General features: G+C 38.6%; 1 protein-coding gene across 2 annotated transcripts in view; it reads right to left on the bottom strand.

Moving 5' to 3' along the window:
* Positions 1-22,200, bottom strand: part of CYP3A5 (cytochrome P450 family 3 subfamily A member 5) — a 91,798-nt gene that overhangs the window by 3,783 nt on the left and 65,815 nt on the right. Inside the window, exons 3-11 of one of the 2 annotated variants that reach the window (XM_017533657.2) lie at positions 17,743-17,795; positions 15,823-15,922; positions 10,163-10,276; positions 9,812-9,900; positions 8,362-8,510; positions 7,183-7,310; positions 6,026-6,092; positions 3,756-3,916; positions 1,671-1,897 (exon numbers count right to left, since the gene is read on the bottom strand). In XM_017533657.2, the coding sequence (XP_017389146.1) occupies positions 1,671-1,897; positions 3,756-3,916; positions 6,026-6,092; positions 7,183-7,310; positions 8,362-8,510; positions 9,812-9,900; positions 10,163-10,276; positions 15,823-15,922; positions 17,743-17,795 (1,088 nt within the window). The remainder of the gene's footprint in view (positions 1-1,670; positions 1,898-3,755; positions 3,917-6,025; positions 6,093-7,182; positions 7,311-8,361; positions 8,511-9,811; positions 9,901-10,162; positions 10,277-15,822; positions 15,923-17,742; positions 17,796-22,200) is intronic. The other variant, XM_037740328.1, reaches the window with a different exon arrangement.

The raw sequence follows: 22,200 nt of genomic DNA, 5'->3' as shown, positions 1-22,200 counted from the left end.
TATTTGGATTTATATAAATCCATTTATATAACCTTAAATCATATGATTATATATGAGGTCCTCAGGTCCTGAGAAGTCCTCATTTCTAGTGGTTTAAGCCACTTCATTTAGGATACAAAACATACAGAACGTACCGACCTGTGTCTCTTTACAAGGTTTGAAGGAGAAGTTCTGAAGCACCCTGATTAGAGCAAGTTTGATTTAGATGATGTTTATGATTTAGATGATATATACGATTTAGATTTATATACGTTTATATGATTTAGATTTATATAAATTTATATATGATTTAGATTCATATAAATCATATGATTTGGATTCATATAAATTACATGATTTGCATTTATATAAATCATATGGATTTCTCCTTGCCTGGCCAAGTTCCTGACACATGGCAAGCACTATCTGTTTGGTGACTGAATGATTCAAAGTGAAATACAGCGAGTGGTCTCTGATTTTGTATTAGTGCAGCTACAGCAGGTGGAAATACTGAGCTTGCAGGAAATAGAGAAGTCCTCTACTCCAGAAAACAGAACTTGGTCAGCTCTGACTTACTCTGTGAACAAGTATTATGTGCAGACTCTATGCTAGCACTAGGGACACCATGGCCAACAAGACAAGGTCCCTGCCATCAACAAACTTGGAGGTAGGGGCCAATGAAAGTCTAGCTCCCAAGCATCCTGAATCACTAGCCAGTACCCTAAACATTTCATTCTAAATTTTGCTTAATAATAGAATAATGGGAAAACACCAACTATATCTAGAGTGCCAACTGTGCCCAAAGCCTGACCTTGTCCCTGAATTCCCAGAAGAGTATGCTCAAGACACCTCCAAGGAGGAGTGTATGAGATGTCTACTGAGAGTATAAGGGAGCTGGCACAGGACTGCCACAGACAGAACCAGGAGGACCTGTGCTGTCTTGTGTACTCAATGAAGTGGTTTAATCCATTAGGGGTGAGGACTTCTCAGGACCTCAGCCTGCACTTTTATAATTACCATAGAGGAAACAGCAAGCAATGTTGAAAGAAAATGGAATATGAAAGGGTCTTTCAAAGTTGCTGTTAAATTCAGAGAGCTAAAGGGCACAGCATAGAAAAAACTGCAAGGAATAAAATGCCTATACACCTGAACTAACATCATGGTTAAATGGTTTATGGCATATGCAATATGTGTGTGTGTGTATATATATATATATATATATGTACACACACACATACACACACACATATTGTGTATGCGTGTGTATGTGTGTGTGTGTGTGTGTGTATATATATACACACATATATATACACACACACACACACACACACACACACACACTTACAGTAATGTAGGTCAGTGGATGGTTTCCTGTTAAATAAAGTAAGCAGCAATTCAAATAAAAAGTGATACCATTCTAGTTTTTAAAAGTCTATATAGGCATAGAAAAATGCCCACAGAGACTTAATTGATTATCTTCAATTTAATGTGTTGGGACTGTGGATGGCTGTATTTTCATTTTTTTCTTGTCTGTGGTTTGTAAAGTTTGACAGTTACCACTTTTTTGGGATAACAAGACTTACAAGCAAATGATTGTACAACCACACAGTTGTCATGTAGATTAAGAGAGGCAGAATATGCTTGAAACAGCCTGGTTCAGGGTGAGGTCCATTTTCCCTGGAGCCTCATACCTTTCAGGGCGGAACTCCTTAGGCTCTGTCCAGTACTTTGGGTCATAGTGAAGAGTGTAGGTTGGAATCACCACCAGTGCCCCTTTGGGAATGAACACTCCATTTATTTCAACATCTTTCTTGCAGACCCTCTCAAGTCTAATAGTAATTGGATATAATCTGAGCGTTTCATTCACCACCATGTCAAGGTACTCCATCTGTACCACGGCATCATAGGTGGCAGGTGCCTGGGAAGAATGAAACAGATTTGGATAAACTGAGATTTTGAATTAACTTTCAACTCAGTGCATGCAGTATTACTGAAGTGTTACAAGCTCTAGAGAATAACTCATACTGGTAAATGATTGTAGCATTTGTAAACCATTTTAGTAACTGTCATGCCCATTGATGTGCTCAGTGACCGACCGAGATGTGTGGAAGAGTTATGAACGTAGGAGATATTCAGGACCAACCCCACCCCAGGGACTGAAATCCTTAGCATGACCATGTAGTAATTTTTCTTTCTCATGGGAAGAAATATGATTAATAGGCTGTGACCATTACCACCAAATAAAATACACCAAAGACACTGTCACCTTTCAAAAAGAGGTCACACGTCTGTACCAAGAAAGAAAAACAGGGAGAAGAGCAGATCTCTTCTACGCAAGGATTATTGGTGGCAAAGTCCCACTTGGTAACTCTTTTGATTATATATATATATGTGTGTGTGTTAGATAGAAACACTATATTATATAAAAACTCCATTAAAAACTTGAGGATAGGCTGTTGGGGGTGGCTCACACCTGTGATCCAAGCACTTTAGGAGGCTGAAGCGGGCAGATCGCTTGAGCTCAGGAGTTCAAGACCACCTTGGGCAACATCGTGAAAACACATCTCCATAAAAAATACAAATGTTAGCCGGGCATTGTGGCATGCACCTGTAGTCCTAGCTACTCAGGAGGCTGAGGTGGGAGGATGGCTTGAGCCTGGGAGGCAGAGTTTGCTGTGAGCTGAGATTGCACCACTGCCCTCCAGCTTGGGTTAAAAAAAAAAAAAAATTGAGGGTAAATTCGTTCCTTTCTATCACAAATGTGACAAAATAAATTTATGATTGGATGCTACCAAGGTACACAGTTTGAGTTCTAGTTAAGTTTATGAAGAGGATAGAACCCCACACTCAGCCCCATCCTCTCCTTTTGGAATAGTCTCCTAGTTGCTGCTTCAAGCCTGGACAGCAATCTCTGAGGAACATTCCTTTGTGTCTGCCTCACTGCCACACCAGGTTCAGCCCCAGAGGCCAGGTCTCTTCACACCAAAAATAATCCCAATTTGGGTAGAATTCTGGGGGCTAGGGGAGGGACAGTGGGGGGCAGGGAGGTTAGGGAGGGATAACACTGGGAGAAATGCCTGATGTAGGTGACGGGGAGAATGAAGACAGCAAACCACCATGGCATGTGTGCACCTATGCAGCAATCCTGCGAGATCTGTGCATGTACCCTACAACTTAAAGTACAATTAAAGAAAAGAAAAGAAAACTGTGTGGGTGATATGCACCTAGTACTCAGTGTTATATTTGGGAGGCAATATTGTAGAGGTTAAGAGTTCAGCTCAGGAGTCAGAAACCCTGGTTCCTGGCTTGGCTTCTTCGCCAGTGGCTACCTGACTGGAACATGAGACAGGTATGAGGAGGCAGAAGTGAGTCAGCCTGCACAGCACACCCAGGGCCAAGCTCTGTGAGACACAGCCAGAGCAGAGAAATATCAGCAGAGCCAATGTCAGCAGAGCTCACTATCCAGATGTGTGAGCAACAAATGCTTATCGCTGAATGCCACTGAGGTTTTTGGATGTTTTTAACTTAGCGTTATTGTAGTAACAGAAAGCAGATGAACCAGGGCCAGCACTGTTTTACAAAGATCTTATAGTTTTGCTAGCCAAAACTATTCTCTATGTTTCTCCCCTTGTTTTTCTCCTCAGAGCCTTCCTACATAGTGTCAGTGAAAGAATCATTGATTATGCTTTTAATAAAAATTCTCCTAGGAAGTGGGGAGGAGGCATTCTTGCTAAGGTATCACCTCTTCCCTTCATCTCCAGGGGTCATCCACTCACCTTATTGGGCAAAACTATATCAATTTCCTCCTGCAGTTTCTGCTGGACATCAGGGTGAGTGGCCAATTCATATATAGTGAAGGAAAGAACACTGCTGGTGGTTTCATATCCAGCAAAAATGAAGATAATTGATTGGGCCACGAGCTCCAGATCAGACAGAGCTGAAAGGAGAGGAAAGACACTTGAGATAAATCAGGTCAATGTACAACATCACAGCTTAGATGACATCTAAGTGAAGCTCTCCAATCCCAAGAGGAAAAAATGGAAAAGCAATTTAGAGTCACATTGGGGGTGGTTTTCATTCTGATGTGTACCTTACAGAGCCAGAATGAGGCAAAATCATTTTAATCCATGATTTCCCATGGTCTACATGGCTGTGGGCCATCTGCTCCTCATCATGGCATCCCAGCACCAGCACTGCTCTGTAATTTCCAGAGAGAGCATTTCTGTGTAACATACTTGGCATTATGGGAGTGTTCCTTGAATCCTCCTAAAAGTACTTTATCTGTAAGTAAATATGGGGTAGCATTTTCCCCAAGAAAAATTTGATTTTCTGCAAGATGGCTTGACAAACTTTGAAAAAATTTGCAATATTTAAGACCTTTTCTCTATGTATGTTTGAAGGAACTTGAAGGACAAATATTGAGCTACAGATCACCTCTTGCTACTCAAACTATGTTTCATGGACCAGCAGCACCGGCCACATCTGGGAGCTTATTAGAGATGCAGAATCTCAAACCCCACTGTTGAACTACTGAATCAAAATCCAAACTTTCAGGAGATGTGGTGATTTGTGTGCACAAGCTCACTTGAGCAGCATGGATTACATATTTGAGAGGCATCAGGCAATACAAGATCTAGGGTACAGTTCTCAAAATGGACTATCTCAGGATACACAAAACTGCGGAGATAGACAAAAAGCCAGAAGCATGGTGATTGACTGTAGTCTGATGAATGGCATTAAAATAGCAGAAGTTCTTATGATTACAGGTTGGCCTCCCTCTTGATATTTCTTCTGAGAGAAGCTCAAGATGGTCCATCACTAGTCTGTTTGATGAGGACTTGATTAGGACCTTTAGAGACGTGGAACACAGAAATAAATGTAGTGCCTGCTGCAACCATGTAATTCACAACCAAACACAATATTAAATGAGAATGAGAAAGTTCTACAGAGTTGTGATTTACCAGTGAGGATTTCTGTATGGTGCTGTGGGTAAATTCAACCATCCAATTATTTTATTCAATTACATTGAACCCCATTATAGTGAGTTGAAATTGAACTACAATTTTAAAGTTCATAGCTCTGCTGTCCATTCCGGTAGCCACTATCTACACATGGCTATTTAAATTCAAAATTTATTCAATTAAAATGAAATACTTTTAAAAATTGTTCTTCAGTGGCATTGGCCACATGTCCAATACTCAATAGCCATATGTGTCTAATGATTTCCATGTGGAAGAGTGAAATGATAGACTATTTCCTTTATCACAGCAAGGTTTATTGAGATAGGTAGGAGATTAATTGATAGATTATAGATAGATAGATAGATAGATAGATAGATAAATAACCAGAAATAGACGTAGACGTGGACATGTTTAAAGTGATATGCTGGAGTCAACCCAGTCCTGCTCTCTAGAACCAATTGTTACATATTCGGGAATTTTGTGAGATGGTTGCCAAATCTTGGTAGCTTGAAATTGACCATGGTTATGATTTTGCCACTGTCTTAGTAATAATGGTTTCAGTCAAAACCATCTGTGGGTCTTAAAACCGGTAGGTAAAAGATTGAAGACAAGATTTATATGGTCTCAGAGGTTTCCCCCATTAATTACTTATCCATTTCAAAGCAAAAAATAAAACTTTGCAGTAAATTAACCTGGCAAACACGCTTTCATCAAGTACTGCCAGTTGAAATCACCCTTACTGGGACAGTGTGCCTCCTGATTGGGATGTTTGATATAAATTTCCAAGTAGAGGTTCTCACTCAGTGGATCTTGAGGAGGCCGAGAACCGGCATTTGATCTCATGTAGGTGATCCACAAACCACTGACTGTCCACCAAGCGTTATTTCAAGCCTGGAACATGGCTGTACCTGTGGGCTTCTGGAAAGTGCCTCCAGCTACCATTTACAACATATAAATGTGTGTTGTTCTGCTCTGTGGCAGAAATTCTCATCTTCCTGGAATACTTCCTGCACATTTTCAGAGCAAGGACCTCCCTTCCCTCTTAATGTCCCCACCAGTAGCCCCCAGAAGCACTCCTTGGTTACCTTTGTGGGATGCAGTTTCTTTTGAATTCTGGGAGTCAATCATCAGCTGAAGGAAATCTACTCTGTGCTAGAAGCCAAAAGAGAAATTTCATTGACAGAAAGTGACTCATGCAGCTGGAAGTAAATCCATAGTGCAGTATTCAACTTTCCTTTTTGACTTCTCTCCTTTAACTTCCCTGTGGTTTCTTGAAGACCAGAAGTCTGATGGTGTTGCTCGAGTCAGCACTGAACAAAAACATTCATCCAAATCCTTGGAAAGAAGGATGTTTTACTGAAACCAATCTAGCTATCATGTCCAATTGCTTTTTGGTTCTTGCCTTCCCTGTTGCTCACCTTCTCTGCCTTTTGGACACAACTTCCTGGCCAAAGAGTTGCCAGTTCCATCTGTGGTCATAACTACTTACCCAGGAGGGAGCCCTGGATCTTTTATTCTTCTACCTTCTTCCTCAGCAATGTCCACATAGATTAATCTCCTGACATTCCCAGAGCTCATCAGTAGCAATTTTGGGGAAGGTTTTCAAATACTCCAACATTCTCAGACTCTATACAATCTTCGTTGACACCTGAGTTACCTGGTCCTACCTCCCTGAACTGCAGACATCCTTCAGCTGGCCTCTAGGGTTCATGAAGGCAAAGGTGAGTTAGCCAGCATTGCAACTGCAATTCTCAGAGAAGACCCCTGTTCATTCCAGGCTGCGAAGCACTCAAATTTACCACACACTACATGTCAGCAGTCAGCAGGTAGCCTGATAGGGCCTTTCATTGCAGAATAAATAAAATAACAGGCTTGGACTTGAAATGATTCTTTACCAATCTATGTTGTGAGGAAAGCATAATACCAGTAAAATATATTTTCAAACAGGAATCTTTATCGTTTGACAATTTATTGAAGGGAAGAGAAGTGGTAAAGTTGTATCTCAATACTGTTTATGTCATGACATACTAATTGTTGTGCCTGATATCAAATTTTAAATGCTGTCTGACTTATTCTTATCTCCTTCCCCAATCTCCTTTATTTCTACCAAATGACTTCTTTTGTTCTAAGCATAAGTTATCTGTCTTTATTTTTTAAAATGCAGATGCATGCACTACCATATCTATAAAATCTAAATTTATCGAAAACTAAACATTGTCATTTAATCATCACCAGATTTTACCTTTTGTTTATCGTTGAGGCGACTTTTTTTCATTCTGTTTACAGATTTCTTTAAAAAATTTATAGCATCTTTTGGAAACAGAGAGAAATTTAATGCTTCAAAAACAGGGATAAGGAATGGAAAGAGTACTGTGGGAAAAACAAAAGAAAATCGTAGTGAAAATGCAAAATTTACCTGGAGCAATTATAATTTTCTCTACCAGTAATAAGAACATCAGGTTCTCAGCTGGAACCCATTCCTTTGATCATGTTTGCCCCTCTTTCAGGCCAGTGACTAAGCAAGGGCAGGTCTATCCATAGAAACCACCACTACAGCAGTGAGATCAGTGGCACCTTCTGTATCTTTGGAGTGACCAAAGGAACAGATTTAAATTCCCTGCCCTCTTAGCCTTTATGTGTTGGACTAGAGTTTTTGGTTTAATCAGGCCATAATGTGCTGCTTAAATTAATAATGATGTTCAGGAAATGATAGTCAAGATAGAAATAACACAGCATATATACATCAACTTCCATGGAATAAAACTAGAAACCAATAAGGGAAAGAAAATAGAGAAACTCATACATTTGTGGAAGTTAAACAATACAGCTTTAAGTGACCATTGAGTCAAAGCAGAAATCAAAAGGGCAACAAGAAATTGTTTTGAAATGAACAAAAAGAAGATAGGATATGCCAAAACACAGGATGTAGCCAAAGCAGTCCTCGGAGGGAAATTTGTATCTATAATGACTAAATTTAAAAGAAGAAAATATCTCAAATTGATAATCTCCATTTATACTACAAAACACTAGAAGAAGAGCAAATTAAAACTAAAGCCAGCAGAAGAAAGAAAATAACGAAGACTAAAGTGCAAACTCATGAAATAGAGAATAAAAAACAACAGAGAAAAATCAATGATATAATTTCTATGAAGTATCCAGAATAGGCAGATCTACAGAGGCAGAAAGTCAATTGTTGGTTGCTTAGGGTGATGGGATTTGTGGTGGTGGGGCGTGGGCGATTGACAGCTAAAAATGTATGAGTTCTCTAGATTGACAAAAACTTTTTAGTTTACAATAGTGATGGTCACACAGTTTTGGTTCGTGTAAACAATGGAATTGTACATTTTAAGTGGATGAATTATATGTTACGAAAGCAGTTATTTTTAAAAAGAGGGTGAGAAAGAAATACTAGTCCACATACCTATTGAGAGAAATAATGGATCTAATACATCAAATTTTAGGAACTTCTTAACATTTTCCACAAAGGGGTCTTTTGGATTGTTGAGAGAGTCAATGTTCACTCCAAATGATGTGCCAGTGATCACATCCATGCTGTAGGCCCCAAAGATGCTGAGTAGAGAAAGACATGGAAAATTAAAATCAGCACCTCTTTACCATTCTTCCAGCATACATGCAGCAGGAAACCCACATGTCCAGTCAAGACAGGTAAAGAGCCACAGACTTTCAGAACTATCTGCTGAATCATCTCCCATCACACTCCTTTATGAAGTGGTTATTAGGTGCCGGTGATGCAGGTAGTCCTGCACTAGGGGTGATGGAGACACCGAGCTGAGTTCAACTCACTTCTGAGGTTGAGGAGCCCAATCACAGGAAGACAGAGACCCATTATCAAACAACTACAGTAGCATGTGTTGAGAGTGGATGATACAAGATGTGTAAGCACTGTGCTTCAGCAGGACAAGAGTAGGATTTACTTATCTGTTAACTTGTTATTAACTCTCCCTAGTGGATTCAAGAAAAGTGACGTTGTCTGACTACAGACTCTATGCCCAGAGCTGATTCCTCTTCAGCACTTTACAAAACAGCAGCACCCTGTTCTGAGTTCCTATAAATATCATTCTTTATTCTCTACACTCCCTGTTAAGCTCTCGAAAATCCCGCTATCCCCAGCTTCTCTGACCTGAGGTTGCCGAGCAGAATCACTTTTGTAAAATGTAACAACCAAGAATATTCTGGTTAAAAAAAAAATAGATCTCTCCAACATTAATTTGGGGAATGCTATAGCTGAGTGATGACATGTTTCAAGTCTGCCCAGGAGAGGCTCAGATTACACCTGTTGTTCCTGAAGAATTCAAGCATATACCAGCATACACAGCTAATGATAGGGTTGCCCTACCCATAGCGATTCTAGCACCCTTTCTTTTTTGAGATTGGAAGAAAAGGAAGTGGTGGGAAGGTTTAATATTTCATAGTTTGCTGATATCCTCAGAAAAACCATGAAGGGATTGAAATTGTTCCAAGTTCTCCATTGTAACTTTCTCACCCTACCCAAAGCAAGACAAGCACCAAATGCTTGCTTACCCACTGTTCCATATCCACTATATTCAAAACTTGGATAAAATCATTTTTTAAAATTTCTAAAGTATGTATTTAATCTCCCAGAATATTTATGGTAACAAGTTAACAGATAAGTAAATCCTGGCTCCTGCACACAGGAGAGAAGGCCCTTTTCCCTGCTGTCTTGCCTCCTCATGGGAGTCACTCCCTCTTAGATGGCTCTTTGGAGTTGCAATGCTGCCCTGCTTTTGTCTGGTCATTGGAGTAATCCAACAGTGGGACTGTCAACTCCATGGCAGGCAGCTGGAGGGGCTCATGACAGCTTAGAACCCCATGGCTGTGCTCCTACTTACTCTTTCACAGTGATGGGCTTGCCTTTCTCTGCTTCCCGTCTCAGGTTTCTCACCAACACATCTCCATACTGGGCAATGATGGGGAACATCTAAGCATAAAAGAGATCACTACCTCTAGTTAAATGTGCATACTCAAGTCCCAGAAGGACATGGCTTTCCGCAGCATGGAGCAGTAAGTGACATTTTATAACAAATTTTGTGATGTCTTTCCTGTGCATAAAGATAAAAGACCATTTTTAGGAAGCTCAAACTCAGTGGACTATCCATTGGAAAGGGACTGTGATCTTACTTTCTACCTGTCCCCAGATTTATTCTTTACATTTCTAATGAAAACACATGTTATTTTCATACCTCCTTGAGTTTTCCACTGGTGAAGGTTGGAGAAAGCAATGATCGTATTCTCTTCCATTCTTCATCCTGAGCTATAGAGATGGCACTTTTCATGAATCCCACTGGGCCAACAGGCTAGAGTTCAAAGCAGAAACATTTTGTCTCACATTAGTTGTGGAGGTCTTAATGGTTGTATAAAATATATTGAAGAGGCATGACTTACTTAACAAATATTTAGTGAATGTATATGAAATGGCAGGCCATATTCAAGATGCTCAATAGATATCCTAGATGCCTAGCCTCTTCTGAGTGTATGTGGGACAGGGGTGGAAGTGGGGAGACCCAGCCATCTGGTGTGAACTCCAGCCTCTATATCTCAGTCTTCCTTTTAGGTGCAAATGCTCCACGTGGTAGGCAACTGTTCTTCCAATGGAGTAGACAGGAACAAGACCTAGCTCTTCCCCAGGAGTGTGTAGAGTAGAAAAGGATTGGTGACAGATAGGCAGGTGGCCTTGGCAGACTATATGTTGCCTCAGACCAGCTCTGTCTTTAATACATCTACAGCATGGGCAGCTTGAAGAGGGGATGCCATGATTTTTTTTTTTTTAAGTAGGTAATCCTTAAGACTAGGAAGATGTTTTGAAGGAAAATGCAATTCCATGAATATTCCTTTCTCTTAATTTTTTATTCTTACATAAAAGGAAAAGAGAGGTAATTCTTTTTCCCAACTTGGGGCTGGCCTGTTAAGCCAGCATGCTTGGAACTTTCTTTTATCTTCCACAACTATGTTTTGTTTTAAAATGTATACTTCCAGCACTCATGATAAGATCTCAGTAAACTAGGAAGAGAGAGACAATTCCTTCATTTGATAAAGACAATCTGTAAAAAACTATTCAGCTAAATTACATTTAATGATGGACTGAATGGGTTTTCCAAATCAAAGATGGAACAATTCAAAATGCCCACTCTCCACATTCTTACTAAAGAGCATATTGGATGTCTTAATACAATAGACAAGAAAAAGAAATAAAAGGCATACAGATTGGAAAAGAAACAATAGAATTTTCTCTATTTTCAGGTGACATAATTGTCAATGTATAAAATGTGAAGGAATATATAAAAAGACTTCTAGAACTAATAAGTGAGTTCTGCAAGGCTGTAGGATACAAGTTCAACAAACAAAATTATTCACATTTCTACATAACACTCAATATCTGAAAATATAAGAAAAACAATATCATTTACCGTTACTTGAACAAAAATGAAATACTTCAGGTGTAAGTCTAACAAAAGATGTGCAGGATCTCTATGCTGAAAACTACAAAATGTCAAGGAAAGAAACAAAAGCTAAAGAAATGGAGAGGCATACTATATTCATGGAATGAAAGACTAAACATAGTAAAAGATACAGATTATCCTTAAATTGTTCTATTGGTTTAATTCAAGCTTGTCCACCTTGTGGCCTGCAGGGCTTATGCAGTCTAGGATGGCTTTGAATATAGCCCAACACAAATTTGGAAGCTTTCTGAAAACATTTTGAGATTTTTTTTGCAATTTTTTTTGGTAATTTTGTAATTTGTGTGATTTGCAAGTGCAAACTTTGTAGATGACAATGGAATGGAATGGATAATCAGAAGATGTCACATCCACAAATAATGGAGTATTATCCATATAATTTGCACTATAATTGCACTATAACTGAACTATAGTTCAGCCAGAAGAAATGAAAAAACATTAAAATTAACTAACAAAGAGTGAGAGGACTCTATTGCAATGCCACATAAAGTGAATTGTGACAAAGAACTCAAGTGTGTATTCTGGACAAGGCAGAGTGCTGCTGTACAGCAGACACTCTCGCCATTTGTACAAATGTGTGGATTCAGTTTTATGGTGATGTGCGACTGCCAGTGTGTGTTATCTTCCAGTCATAGACAGTTGAATTGACACTATCAGATATTAGGTGTGTCTGTGGAAACTTGGCAAGTAAAACACAGTGATTATCAATAATATTTCAACCTACCTTTGTAAATGATAGGTGTTTAATATTATTTAGAAGATGTGTAAGTATTCTTATTTGATTATTAAGCTTTGCTTTCTATTTTCCTGTTTTCTTTTTTCTTTCTTTCTTTTCTTTTTCTTTTTTTCTTCTTTTTTGAGACAGAGTTTTACTCTTGTTGCCCAGGCTGGAGCGCATTGGCACAATCTTGGCTCACTGCAACCTCTGCCTCCCAGGTTCAAGCAATTCTTCTGCCTCAGCCTCCCAAGTAACTGGGATTACAGGCATGTTCCACCATGCCTGGTTACTATTTTGTATTTTTAGTAGAGATGGGGTTTCTCCATGTTGGTCAGACTAGTCTTGAACTCCCAACCTCAGATGATCCACCTGCCTCAGCCTCCCAAAGTGCTAGGATTATAGGCATGAGCCACCGGGCTTGGCCCAAATTTTCATAATAAAAGTAAATATAGCTGCTTATCTATTATAATGTTTTTAATTCCAGCATAGCTTCCACAAGGTCTTAAAAAGAAAACCCTAAAAAAGAAAAATTATAGAGGAAGGAAGATTGTTTAATGAAAACTGCACAAATGACTTCTTTTGTTTTTTTCTTTCCTTTTTAATTTTCTTGTTGAGGCAAATAGTGAAGCACTCTGCCGAATTTCTCTGGAATTTGTGCCAGTTTTCAAAGACTACAATTTGAAGAGGGATTATGTGCAAAAACATGCTGACAAATTTGGTGTATATCAAGGAATGTGTTGTAAGGAAAAAATAGCAGAACTGAAAAAGAACAAAGTCTGTCTTTTCAACAACAAAATTTTTTTTTAAGTTACATGTCAAACAAACTCTATTGTAAAAGTTAGTTATGGGGTAGTAACAAATTTAATAGCAAAAAATAAAACAACCATTTACTGATGGTGAGTTTATTAAGCAATGTATCGAAAATGTGGTAGATATTATTTGTCTTGAGAACCCCAAATGGTATCTCTAAAATCAGTTTGTCCCATGAGACTGTAGTGAGGAGAATTGAAGAAATTGGGAAATCTATTGAAAGATGTCTGGACAGTAAAACTGCTAATTTAAAATTTTATGCTTTGGTGATTGATGAAGGTACTGACACTACAGATACGTCACAACTTGCCATTTTTATTAGATTACTGATGAATATAATGTCACTGAAGAAAGAGAAATGTCACTGTGCCATTAAAAGACACAACTTAAGAGATTTGTTTGAAGCAGTCAAAAATATGTTAAAGCGATTTTCTTTGTTCGTTGTGAACATATTTGATATAGCTATAGATGGTGCCTGGTGATGGTAGGTAGAAGCGTAGGATTTGTAAAATTAATAGAAGATGATGCAATTGCCCCACAAAACTCAGGTTTGATAAAGTATTATTGCATATTATATCAAGAAAATCCATGTGCACAAGCTTTAAAAATGGATGACATCATGCAAATTGTCATCAAGGCTATGCATTTCACAAGGGCCAGGGAATGCATCATCGCTAGTTGCAGGAATTCCTTAAAAGTATGGATGCTGACTCTAGCAACATCATTCACTTTTCAGAAGTAACGTGGTTAAGCCAAGGCAAAATGTTGTGAAGATTTTATGCTTTGTGACATGAAATCAAGCCGTTTATGGTATCAAACACAAAATTTGTGCCAGAACTTGACAGTGAAAACTGGCTTACAGATTTAGCGTTTTTAGTGGATTTGAAGGCCCATTTAAGTGAGTTAAACTTGTGTCTTCAAGGTGAAAACCAACTTAACAATACAATGTTTCAAACCATAACAGCATTCCAAATGAAACTGAAATTATGTCAAGTTCAAATTAAGGCAAACAATTTTATGCATTTTGACACATTGGCTAAACACTGTCCTGTGAGCAGCAAAAAATATGCAGCCTTGCTTTTCAATTTGATACAGGAATTTGAAAACAGGAATTTCAAGATTTCTGAAAAAATAATCAATATTTTGGTATATTTGTGACTCAATTTTCAGTTGACATAAATATGTTACCTGCCAATTTTCAAATGGAATGACCAGAGCTGCAATCTGACGTTCAACTTAAAGAAAAATGTGATCGTGTCTCTTTACTGGACATTTGTAAGACCTGTCTTCCCAATGACAAATATCTCTCACCTCACAGTCACACCTTGTTCATCTCATTGCTTTTTGGCAGCGTCTACATTTGTGAGCAACTATTTTCAAGGATGAAGCACGTGAAGAATAAAATTAGAACCAAAATATCTGATGAGCACCTTGGTAACTCACTGAGAATTGCAACTACTTCCATCAAGCCAGATATTGATGCCTTAGTTTTTTTGTTGCCCTGTTTTCTTTTATAATAAAAAATATAAAAGTAGTGAAGTTTTTTTTTACTTAGATATGTACATTTTCTATATCAGTGATTACAAACTTGGGAACTGTTCAAAAATTTTAAAAGACCCTCTAAACGGACAGTGCATAATTAGGATTATTATGCAAGGACATTTTTGCTTACCTGTTGTGGTAGATATAATGAAAACTATACGTGGGCCTTTTTTTTTCTTAGCTTATCAGTTATCATTAGGATAAATGTATTTTATGTGTGTTCCAAGACAATTCATCTTCTGTTAGGGCCCAGGGAAGCCAAAAGATTTGGACACCTCTGCTTTAATTCAGCTCTTATCAAAATTATGGCAGGTTTGTTTGGAGACACAAAGTTATTCTAAATTTTTATAGAAAGGCAAGAGACAAGAAAAGCTAAAACTATTCTGAAAATGTAAATCAATGAAGTTGAAAGAATCGCTCTATTTGGTAAGAGTTACTGTACAGCTACTAGAGTCACCACGATGTGGTGTGATATTGGTGTAAACACAGTCATCAATGGGACAGAATAAACAATAAGAAATAGATGCACAAAATATGCTCAGCTGATGTTTGACAATATGCCCACCTTCCCAAAATGGTGTTGGAACATTTGGACAGCCATAGTCCACAAAAAAATGAACCTTGATCTAAATCTAATAACTTATACAAATATTAACAAATAGAGTTACATTTTGTGAAGTGTTAAACTATATAACTCTTAGAAAAAACAATGTAGGAAGGAGGATGAGGCAAAGAATTTTCAGACTTGACACCAAGAGAACAATTCAAAAGGAAATATTAACACATTGGTCTCCTCAAATAAATAAAAGTTTGTGCTGATATAGAACCTGTCAGAGAAAAAGAGAAACTCCATGTTGTGACTGTAGGATAGCAGGAGGGAGTCACGTGGTGACAGAATGGGTCTGCATTTTGATGGTGCTGGTCATTGCACAAATCTACGAATGTGATAAATTTGCTTAAAACTACACACAAAAACACACACAAAGGAGAGCACATAAAACCAGTGAAATCTGAATAAGCTCTGTAAACTATATTAAAGTCAATTTCCTGTAATATTAGGTTGGTGCAAAAGTTATTGCAGTTTTTAAAAAAGGCAAACTGCAATAACTTTTGTGCCAACCTAATAATATTAGTGTACTATATTTGTAGTTATGCAAGATTGCAAGATGTTACCATTGGGGGAGACAGGATGAAGTGTACATGGAACCTTCCTGTACATTTTTTAGATAACTTTCTGTGAATATATGTTTTTTTCAAAATAAAAATTAGATCATTCAATCAATCATTATTTAAATTTCAGAAAATGGATGCTTACCCTCCGGTTTGTGAAGACAGAATAACATTCTTTCACTAACACTGCTTTGATCATGTCGGGATCTGTAATGGCCAGCACAGGGCGTTGACCATCATATGATCTGTGTGGGGACAACAGAGCTGATTAAGCTTCACTAGCCCGATTCTGTATCTGGAGCCACACCCAAGAAGCCAGACTGATCCTGATGTTATGTAATCCATACCTCTAGTTGTACCATACATAGCAACCTTAGGTTCTAGTACATTACGATGTGACACACAGCAAGAGTCAGACACAGGAGCCACCCAAGTCTTCATACAATGAAGGGTAATGTGGCTCAAACAAGGAAGGGACATTGAAAGACAAAAGAGCTCTTGAAAGAGATCATGGTTAGAAATGACAGAAGAGCATTTGTTAAGCTGAGTGGTGCATACATGGGTATTTCCTATGCCACTCTCCATAATGTTTTATATGTTTAAAATATTTCATTATCAAAAAGAATATTGTTTCCGTGAAATAATGAAGGCAGGTAAATCATCAGATGGTTACAAGAATAAATGTTGCAAGGGGCAGTTGGTGTGGGGGCCCATGGACATCCTGAGCTGTGTGTTCTTTCTACTCAGTCGTGTTGCCTGTATGGGCCATGCCAGCTCCACAGCACACCGCAGCCAGCACTGCGGATTCTGAGGACTTGGTGAGAGAAGATGAAGAAGCACAAAGAGGCAAAGCCTTCTCCCACTTGCTTCTAGTGAACACACACACCACTGCACCTCCTCCACTGCTCTCACCAAACCTCTAGCACCTCTGACAGGGAACAGCTGCTGCAATTGGCTGAGGCCACCTGATAAAATCACAGTCCATCAGCTCCCAGGGAACACAATGATTTAAGAATATTCGACATCTCTTCTTCAAAGTAAGCAAAATGGTATAAACCAATAAGTACTTGTATATTCTTCTATTAAAAAGTCTTGGCTTAAATTTAAAAAGCAAAGCGGAATCAAAAATTCCATACTTGAAGAGAAAGTTTAAAAAAGTGGAACATAAATGGTTTCCCAGTCTGTTTCTCTGTTATGTCTCAACTCTTCTTTCAAAAGCACCTGTTAAATCCAATGTCTAAATGAAAGAGTTTAGGCTTTTAATTGGAAGTGAATCGATGTCGGAAGGAGATGATGCCATGCATTCATGAGCACATATTAGAAGAGTCTGAGACAATGCATGTGAGAAAAGGGCACCTAAGGAAGAAAAAAAGAAAAGGGGAATAGGCAGCCCCTGGACAGAAGGCAATGCTGGGAGTCCCTGAGCCAACAAAGCCTGGAGAAGAGTTGTAACCACACTGCTTCCAGCCTAGTTCAGACTGAAGGCCTCAACACCTGGTGACATGGATCCTTGGTAGGACAAGCCTTGAAAATTTTACAATAGCAAGTATGAACATTGTCAGAACCAAAGTGACGTCACTACTTTTTTAACCCTGACAAATCCCAAGACGGCTCTGAAGAGAGGATTCTCATGCTTGTGTTCCTAGTAACAAAGCTATCACAAGACTACAAAAAACACAACTTTGCACAAAGGCCATTTCAATTTTTACACAAAAATATTTCTGCAAGGACACCTGCTCAGCAACTGCCTGTTCAACCTTGGTGTGGCACCGCCCTTGTTACTGATCTTTGCAACTAACAGTAATTATCTCAAAACAGGTATGAAATGCTCCTCATATGGAGCATCTTTGTCTTGCTTTACCTCCCTGAATTTGCAAATGGCATGCAGACTCCCACTGAATACTCTAAATAATTGTCATCTTCTTTCAGAGAACCTCTCTCTGTTTGTATTTAGGTTGACAAGAGCTTCATCCTATAAAGCCCTGGACAGAGACTATCCTCTGTGCAGTGGGGTAACATCATCACAGAAGCAGATCTATCCAATGGAGGTTTCCAGAATACTCACCCCCACATTTTCCCATACTTTTTATGACATTCTGAGTCAAATTTCCAGATACCCTGTGAGGAGAAACAAAATATAATTTGATTATTATTTTAAGTAGAACGAACCCTACCTCTAACTGGGACTGAAAGCAGTTGCATCCAATGAAATCAGGCCTGCTATCTTTCACTGGCAGTTAGAGGAAGCTTATTCAGAGACATTTTAAGGGAAAGGCAAGAAAACAGAGGATATATTTGAAATGGGGAATTTAAAGTCACTCTTGAATTTTCTCCAAGTACTGAAGGACTCACCCTTGTCTATGACTAGTAAGTAACTCTTTGTCTTTCTGATGTATTTTTGCTGTTTCTTTTATTCTCTGTAAAGTCTCCTAACCCCCTGCATGATCACCTGCAATGGCAGGGGCCAAATTGAGGCTGAGGAAAAGTGAGTATCAGGGAGTGCATAATTTTTTATCTCTTCCATCAGTATCCTTTTCATTTATCTCATGTGCTCTCTCTAGAATTCTAGCAGAATTAGAAAGTTAAAGGAAACCAGGGACGTCTTTTAGTCTTGCAGATTTAGATAAGCCTAAGACATGTTGTTGAGTGATAAAATGAGTGAGTGACTGAGTGAGTGAGGAAGTGAGCAAGTGAAAAAGTGGACTACCTTTTATTTAAATTATACTTTACATTGTGGGGTACATGTGCAGAAAGTGCAGGTTTGTTACCTTGGTGTACAAGTTTCATGGCTGCATCCACCCCCCTGTTATCTACATTAGGTATTTCTCCTAATGTTATCCCTCTGCAATCCCCTTACCCCCCTGCTATCTCTCCCCTAGCCCCACAACCCACCAGCAGGCCCCGGTGTATGATGTTCCCCTCCCTGTGTCCATGAGTTCTCATTGTTCAACACCCACTTATGAGTGAGAACATGCAGTGTTTGTTTTTCTGTTTTTGTGTTAGTTTGCTGAGAATAATGGTTTCCAGCTTCATCCAAGTCCCTGCAAAGGACATGAACTCATCCTTTTTTACGGCTGAGTATTCCATGTTGTATATGTGCCACATTTTCTTTATCCAGTCTATAATTGATGGGCAATTTGGGGTGGTTCCAAGTCTTTGCTAATGTAAACAGTGCCACAATAAACATACATGTGCATGTGACTTTATTATAGAATGATTGATAATACTTCAGGTATATACCCAGTAATAGGATTGCTGGGTCAAATGGTATTTCTTGTTCTAGATCCTTGAGGAATTGCCACACTGTCTTCCACAATTGTTGAACTATTTTCCACTCCCAACCACAGTGTAAAAGCATTGCTGTTTCCCCACATCCTTCCCAGCAATTGTCTCCTGATTTTTTAATGATTGCCATTCTAACTGGTGTGAGATGGTATCTCAATGTGGTTTTGATTTCCATTTCTCTGATCACCAGTGAAAATGAGCTTTTTTCTTGTTTATTGACTGCATTAATATCTTCTTTTGAGAAGTGTCTGTTCATATCCTTTGCCCACTTTTTGATGGGGTTGTTGGTTTTTCTCTTGTAAGTTTGTTATTTTAGATTCAGGATATTTGCCCTTTGCCAGATGGGTAGATTGCAAACATTTTTTTTCCATTTTGTTTGTTGCTGGTTCACTCTGATGATAGTTTCTTTTGCTGTGCAGAAGCTCTTAAGTTTAATTAGATCTGATTTGTATATTTTGGCTTTTGTTGCCATTGCTTTTGGTTTTTTCATCATCAAGTCCTTGCCTATGCCTGTGCTCTGAATAGTATTGCCTAGGTTTTCTTCTAGGGTTTTTATGGTAGTAGGTCTTATGTTTAATTTTTTTTTTTTTATATTACTTTAGGTTCTGGGGTACATGTGCAGGTCATGCAGGGTTGTTGCATAGGTACATATTATATCTAGCATTTCTCCCATGTTATCCCTCCCCACCTTACTCACCCCCCACTGTCCCTTCCCTAGTCCCCCCAACTTCCCCTAGTGTGTGATGCTCCTCTCCCTGAGTCCATGTGTTCTCATTGTTCAACACCTGCCTATGAGTGAGAACATGTGGTGTTTGGTTTTCTGTTCTTGTGTCAGTTTGCTGAGAATGATGGTTTCCAGATTCATCCAAGTCCCTACAAAGGACACAAACTCATCGTTTTTTATGGCTGCATAGTATTCCATGGTGTATATGTGCCACGTTTTTTTTTGTCCAGTCTATCATTAATGGGCATTTGGGTTGGTTCCAGGTCTTTGCTATTGTAAACAGGGCTGCAGTGAACATATGTGTGCATGTGTCTTTATAGTAGAACAATTTATAGTTCTTTGGGTATATACCCAGTAACGGGATTGCTGGGTCAAATGGAATTTCTGTTTCTAGGTCCTTGAGAAATTGTCACACTGTCTTCCACAATGGTTGAACTAATTTACACTGCCACCAACTGTGTAAGAGTGTTCCTATTTCTCCACATCCTCTCCAGCATCTGTTGTCTCCAGAATTTTTAAATGACTGCCATTCTAATTGGCATGAGATGATATTTGAATGTGGTTGTGATTTGCATTTCTCTAATGACCAGTGATGATGAGCACTTTTTCATGTTTGTTGGCCTCATATATGTCTTCTTTTGAAAAGTGTCTGTTCACATCCTTTGCCCACTTTTGAATGGGGTTGCTTGTTTTTTCTTGTAAATCTGTGTTAGTTCTTTGTAGATTCTGGGTGTTAGTCCTTTGTCAGATGGGTAGGCTGCAAAAATTTTTTCCTATTCTGTTGATTGCCACTTCACTCTAATGATTGTTTCTTTTGCTGTACAGAAGCTCTGCATTTTAATTAAATCCCATTTGTCTATCTTGGCTTTTGTTGCCATTGTTTTCGGTGCTTTAGTCATGAAGTCCTTGCCCATGCTTATGTCCTGGATGGTTTTGCCTATGTTTTCTTCTAGTGTTTTTATGGTGCTAGTTTTTATGTTTAAATCCTTAATCCATCTGGAGTTAATTTTAGTGTAAGGTGACAGGAAGGGGTCCATTTTCTGATTTCTGCACATTGCTAGCCAGTTTTCCCAACACCATTTATTAAACATGGAGTCCTTTCCCTATTGCTTGTTTTTGTCAGGTTTGTCAAAGATCAGATGGTTATAGATTTGTGGTGTTGCTTCTGAGGCCTCTGTTCTGTTCCATTGGTCTATATCTCTGTTTTGGTACTAGTACCATGCTGTTTTGATTACTGTAGACTTGTAGTATAGTTTGAAGTCCAGCAGTGTGTGCCCCTGGCTTTGTTCTTTTTGCTTAGGATTGTCTTGGCTATGCAGGCTCACTTGTGATTCCATATGAAGTTTAAGGTGGTTTTTTCCAGTTCTGTGAAGAAGGTCATTGGTAACTTGATGGGGATAGCATTGAATCTATAAATTATTTTGGGCATTATGGGCATTTTCACGATACTGATTCTTCCTAACCATGAGCATGGAATGTTTTTCCATCTGTTTGTGTTCTCTCTTATTTCGTTGAGCAGTGGTTTGTAGTTCTCCTTAAAGAGGTCCTTTACATCCTTTGTTAGTCGTATTCCTAGATATTTTATTCTCTTTGTAGCAATTGTGAATCGAGTTTGCTCTTGATTTGGTTCTCTGTTTGTCTGTTATTGGTATATAGGAATGCTTGTGATTTCTGCACACTGCTTTTGTATCCTGAGACTTTACTGAAGTTGCTTATCAACTGAATGCAACAGCACATCCAAAAGCTTATTCATCATGATCAAGTAGGCTTTATCCCAGGGATGTGAGGCTGGTTCAACATATGAAAGTTCATAAACATAATCCATCACATAAACGGAACCAAAGACAAAAACCACATGATTACCTCAATAGATACAGAGAAGACCTTTGACAAAATTCAACAGCCTTCATGCTAAAAACTCTCAATAAACTAGGTATCAACGGAACGTATCATAAAATGATAAAAGCTATATATGACAAACCTACAGCCAATACCATACTGAACGGGAAAAGCTGGAAGAATTCCCTTTGAAATCAAGAACTAGACAAGGACACCCTCTCTCACCACTCCTATTCAATATAGTATTGTAGTTATAGCCAGAGAAATCAGGCATGGAAAAGAAATAAAGCGTATTCAATTAGGAAAGGAGGAAGGCAAACTGTCTCTGTTTGCAGATGACATGATTGTATATTTGAAGACTCCATCATCTCAGCCCAAAATCTTCTCAAACTGATGTTTAAATCTTAATCCATCTTGAGTTAATTTTTATATAAGGTGTAAGGAAGGGATCCAGTTTCAGCTTTCTGCATATGGCTAGCCGGTTTTCCCAACACCATTTATTAAATAGGGAATCCTTTCTCCATTGCTTGTTTTTGTCATGTTTGTCAAAGATCAGATGGTTGTAGATGAGTGGCATTAATTCTGAGGCCTCTGTTCTGTTCCGTTGGTCTATATCTCTGTTTTGGTACCAGTACCATGCTGTTTTGATTACTGTAGCCTTGTAGTATAGTTTGA

Source organism: Cebus imitator, unplaced genomic scaffold, assembly GCF_001604975.1.
Source record: "Cebus imitator isolate Cc_AM_T3 unplaced genomic scaffold, Cebus_imitator-1.0 Scaffold82, whole genome shotgun sequence".
Lineage (NCBI taxonomy): Eukaryota > Metazoa > Chordata > Mammalia > Primates > Cebidae > Cebus > Cebus imitator.
The sequence above is the reverse complement of the archived record's forward strand: the minus strand, read 5'-3'. Positions and strand labels throughout refer to the sequence as shown.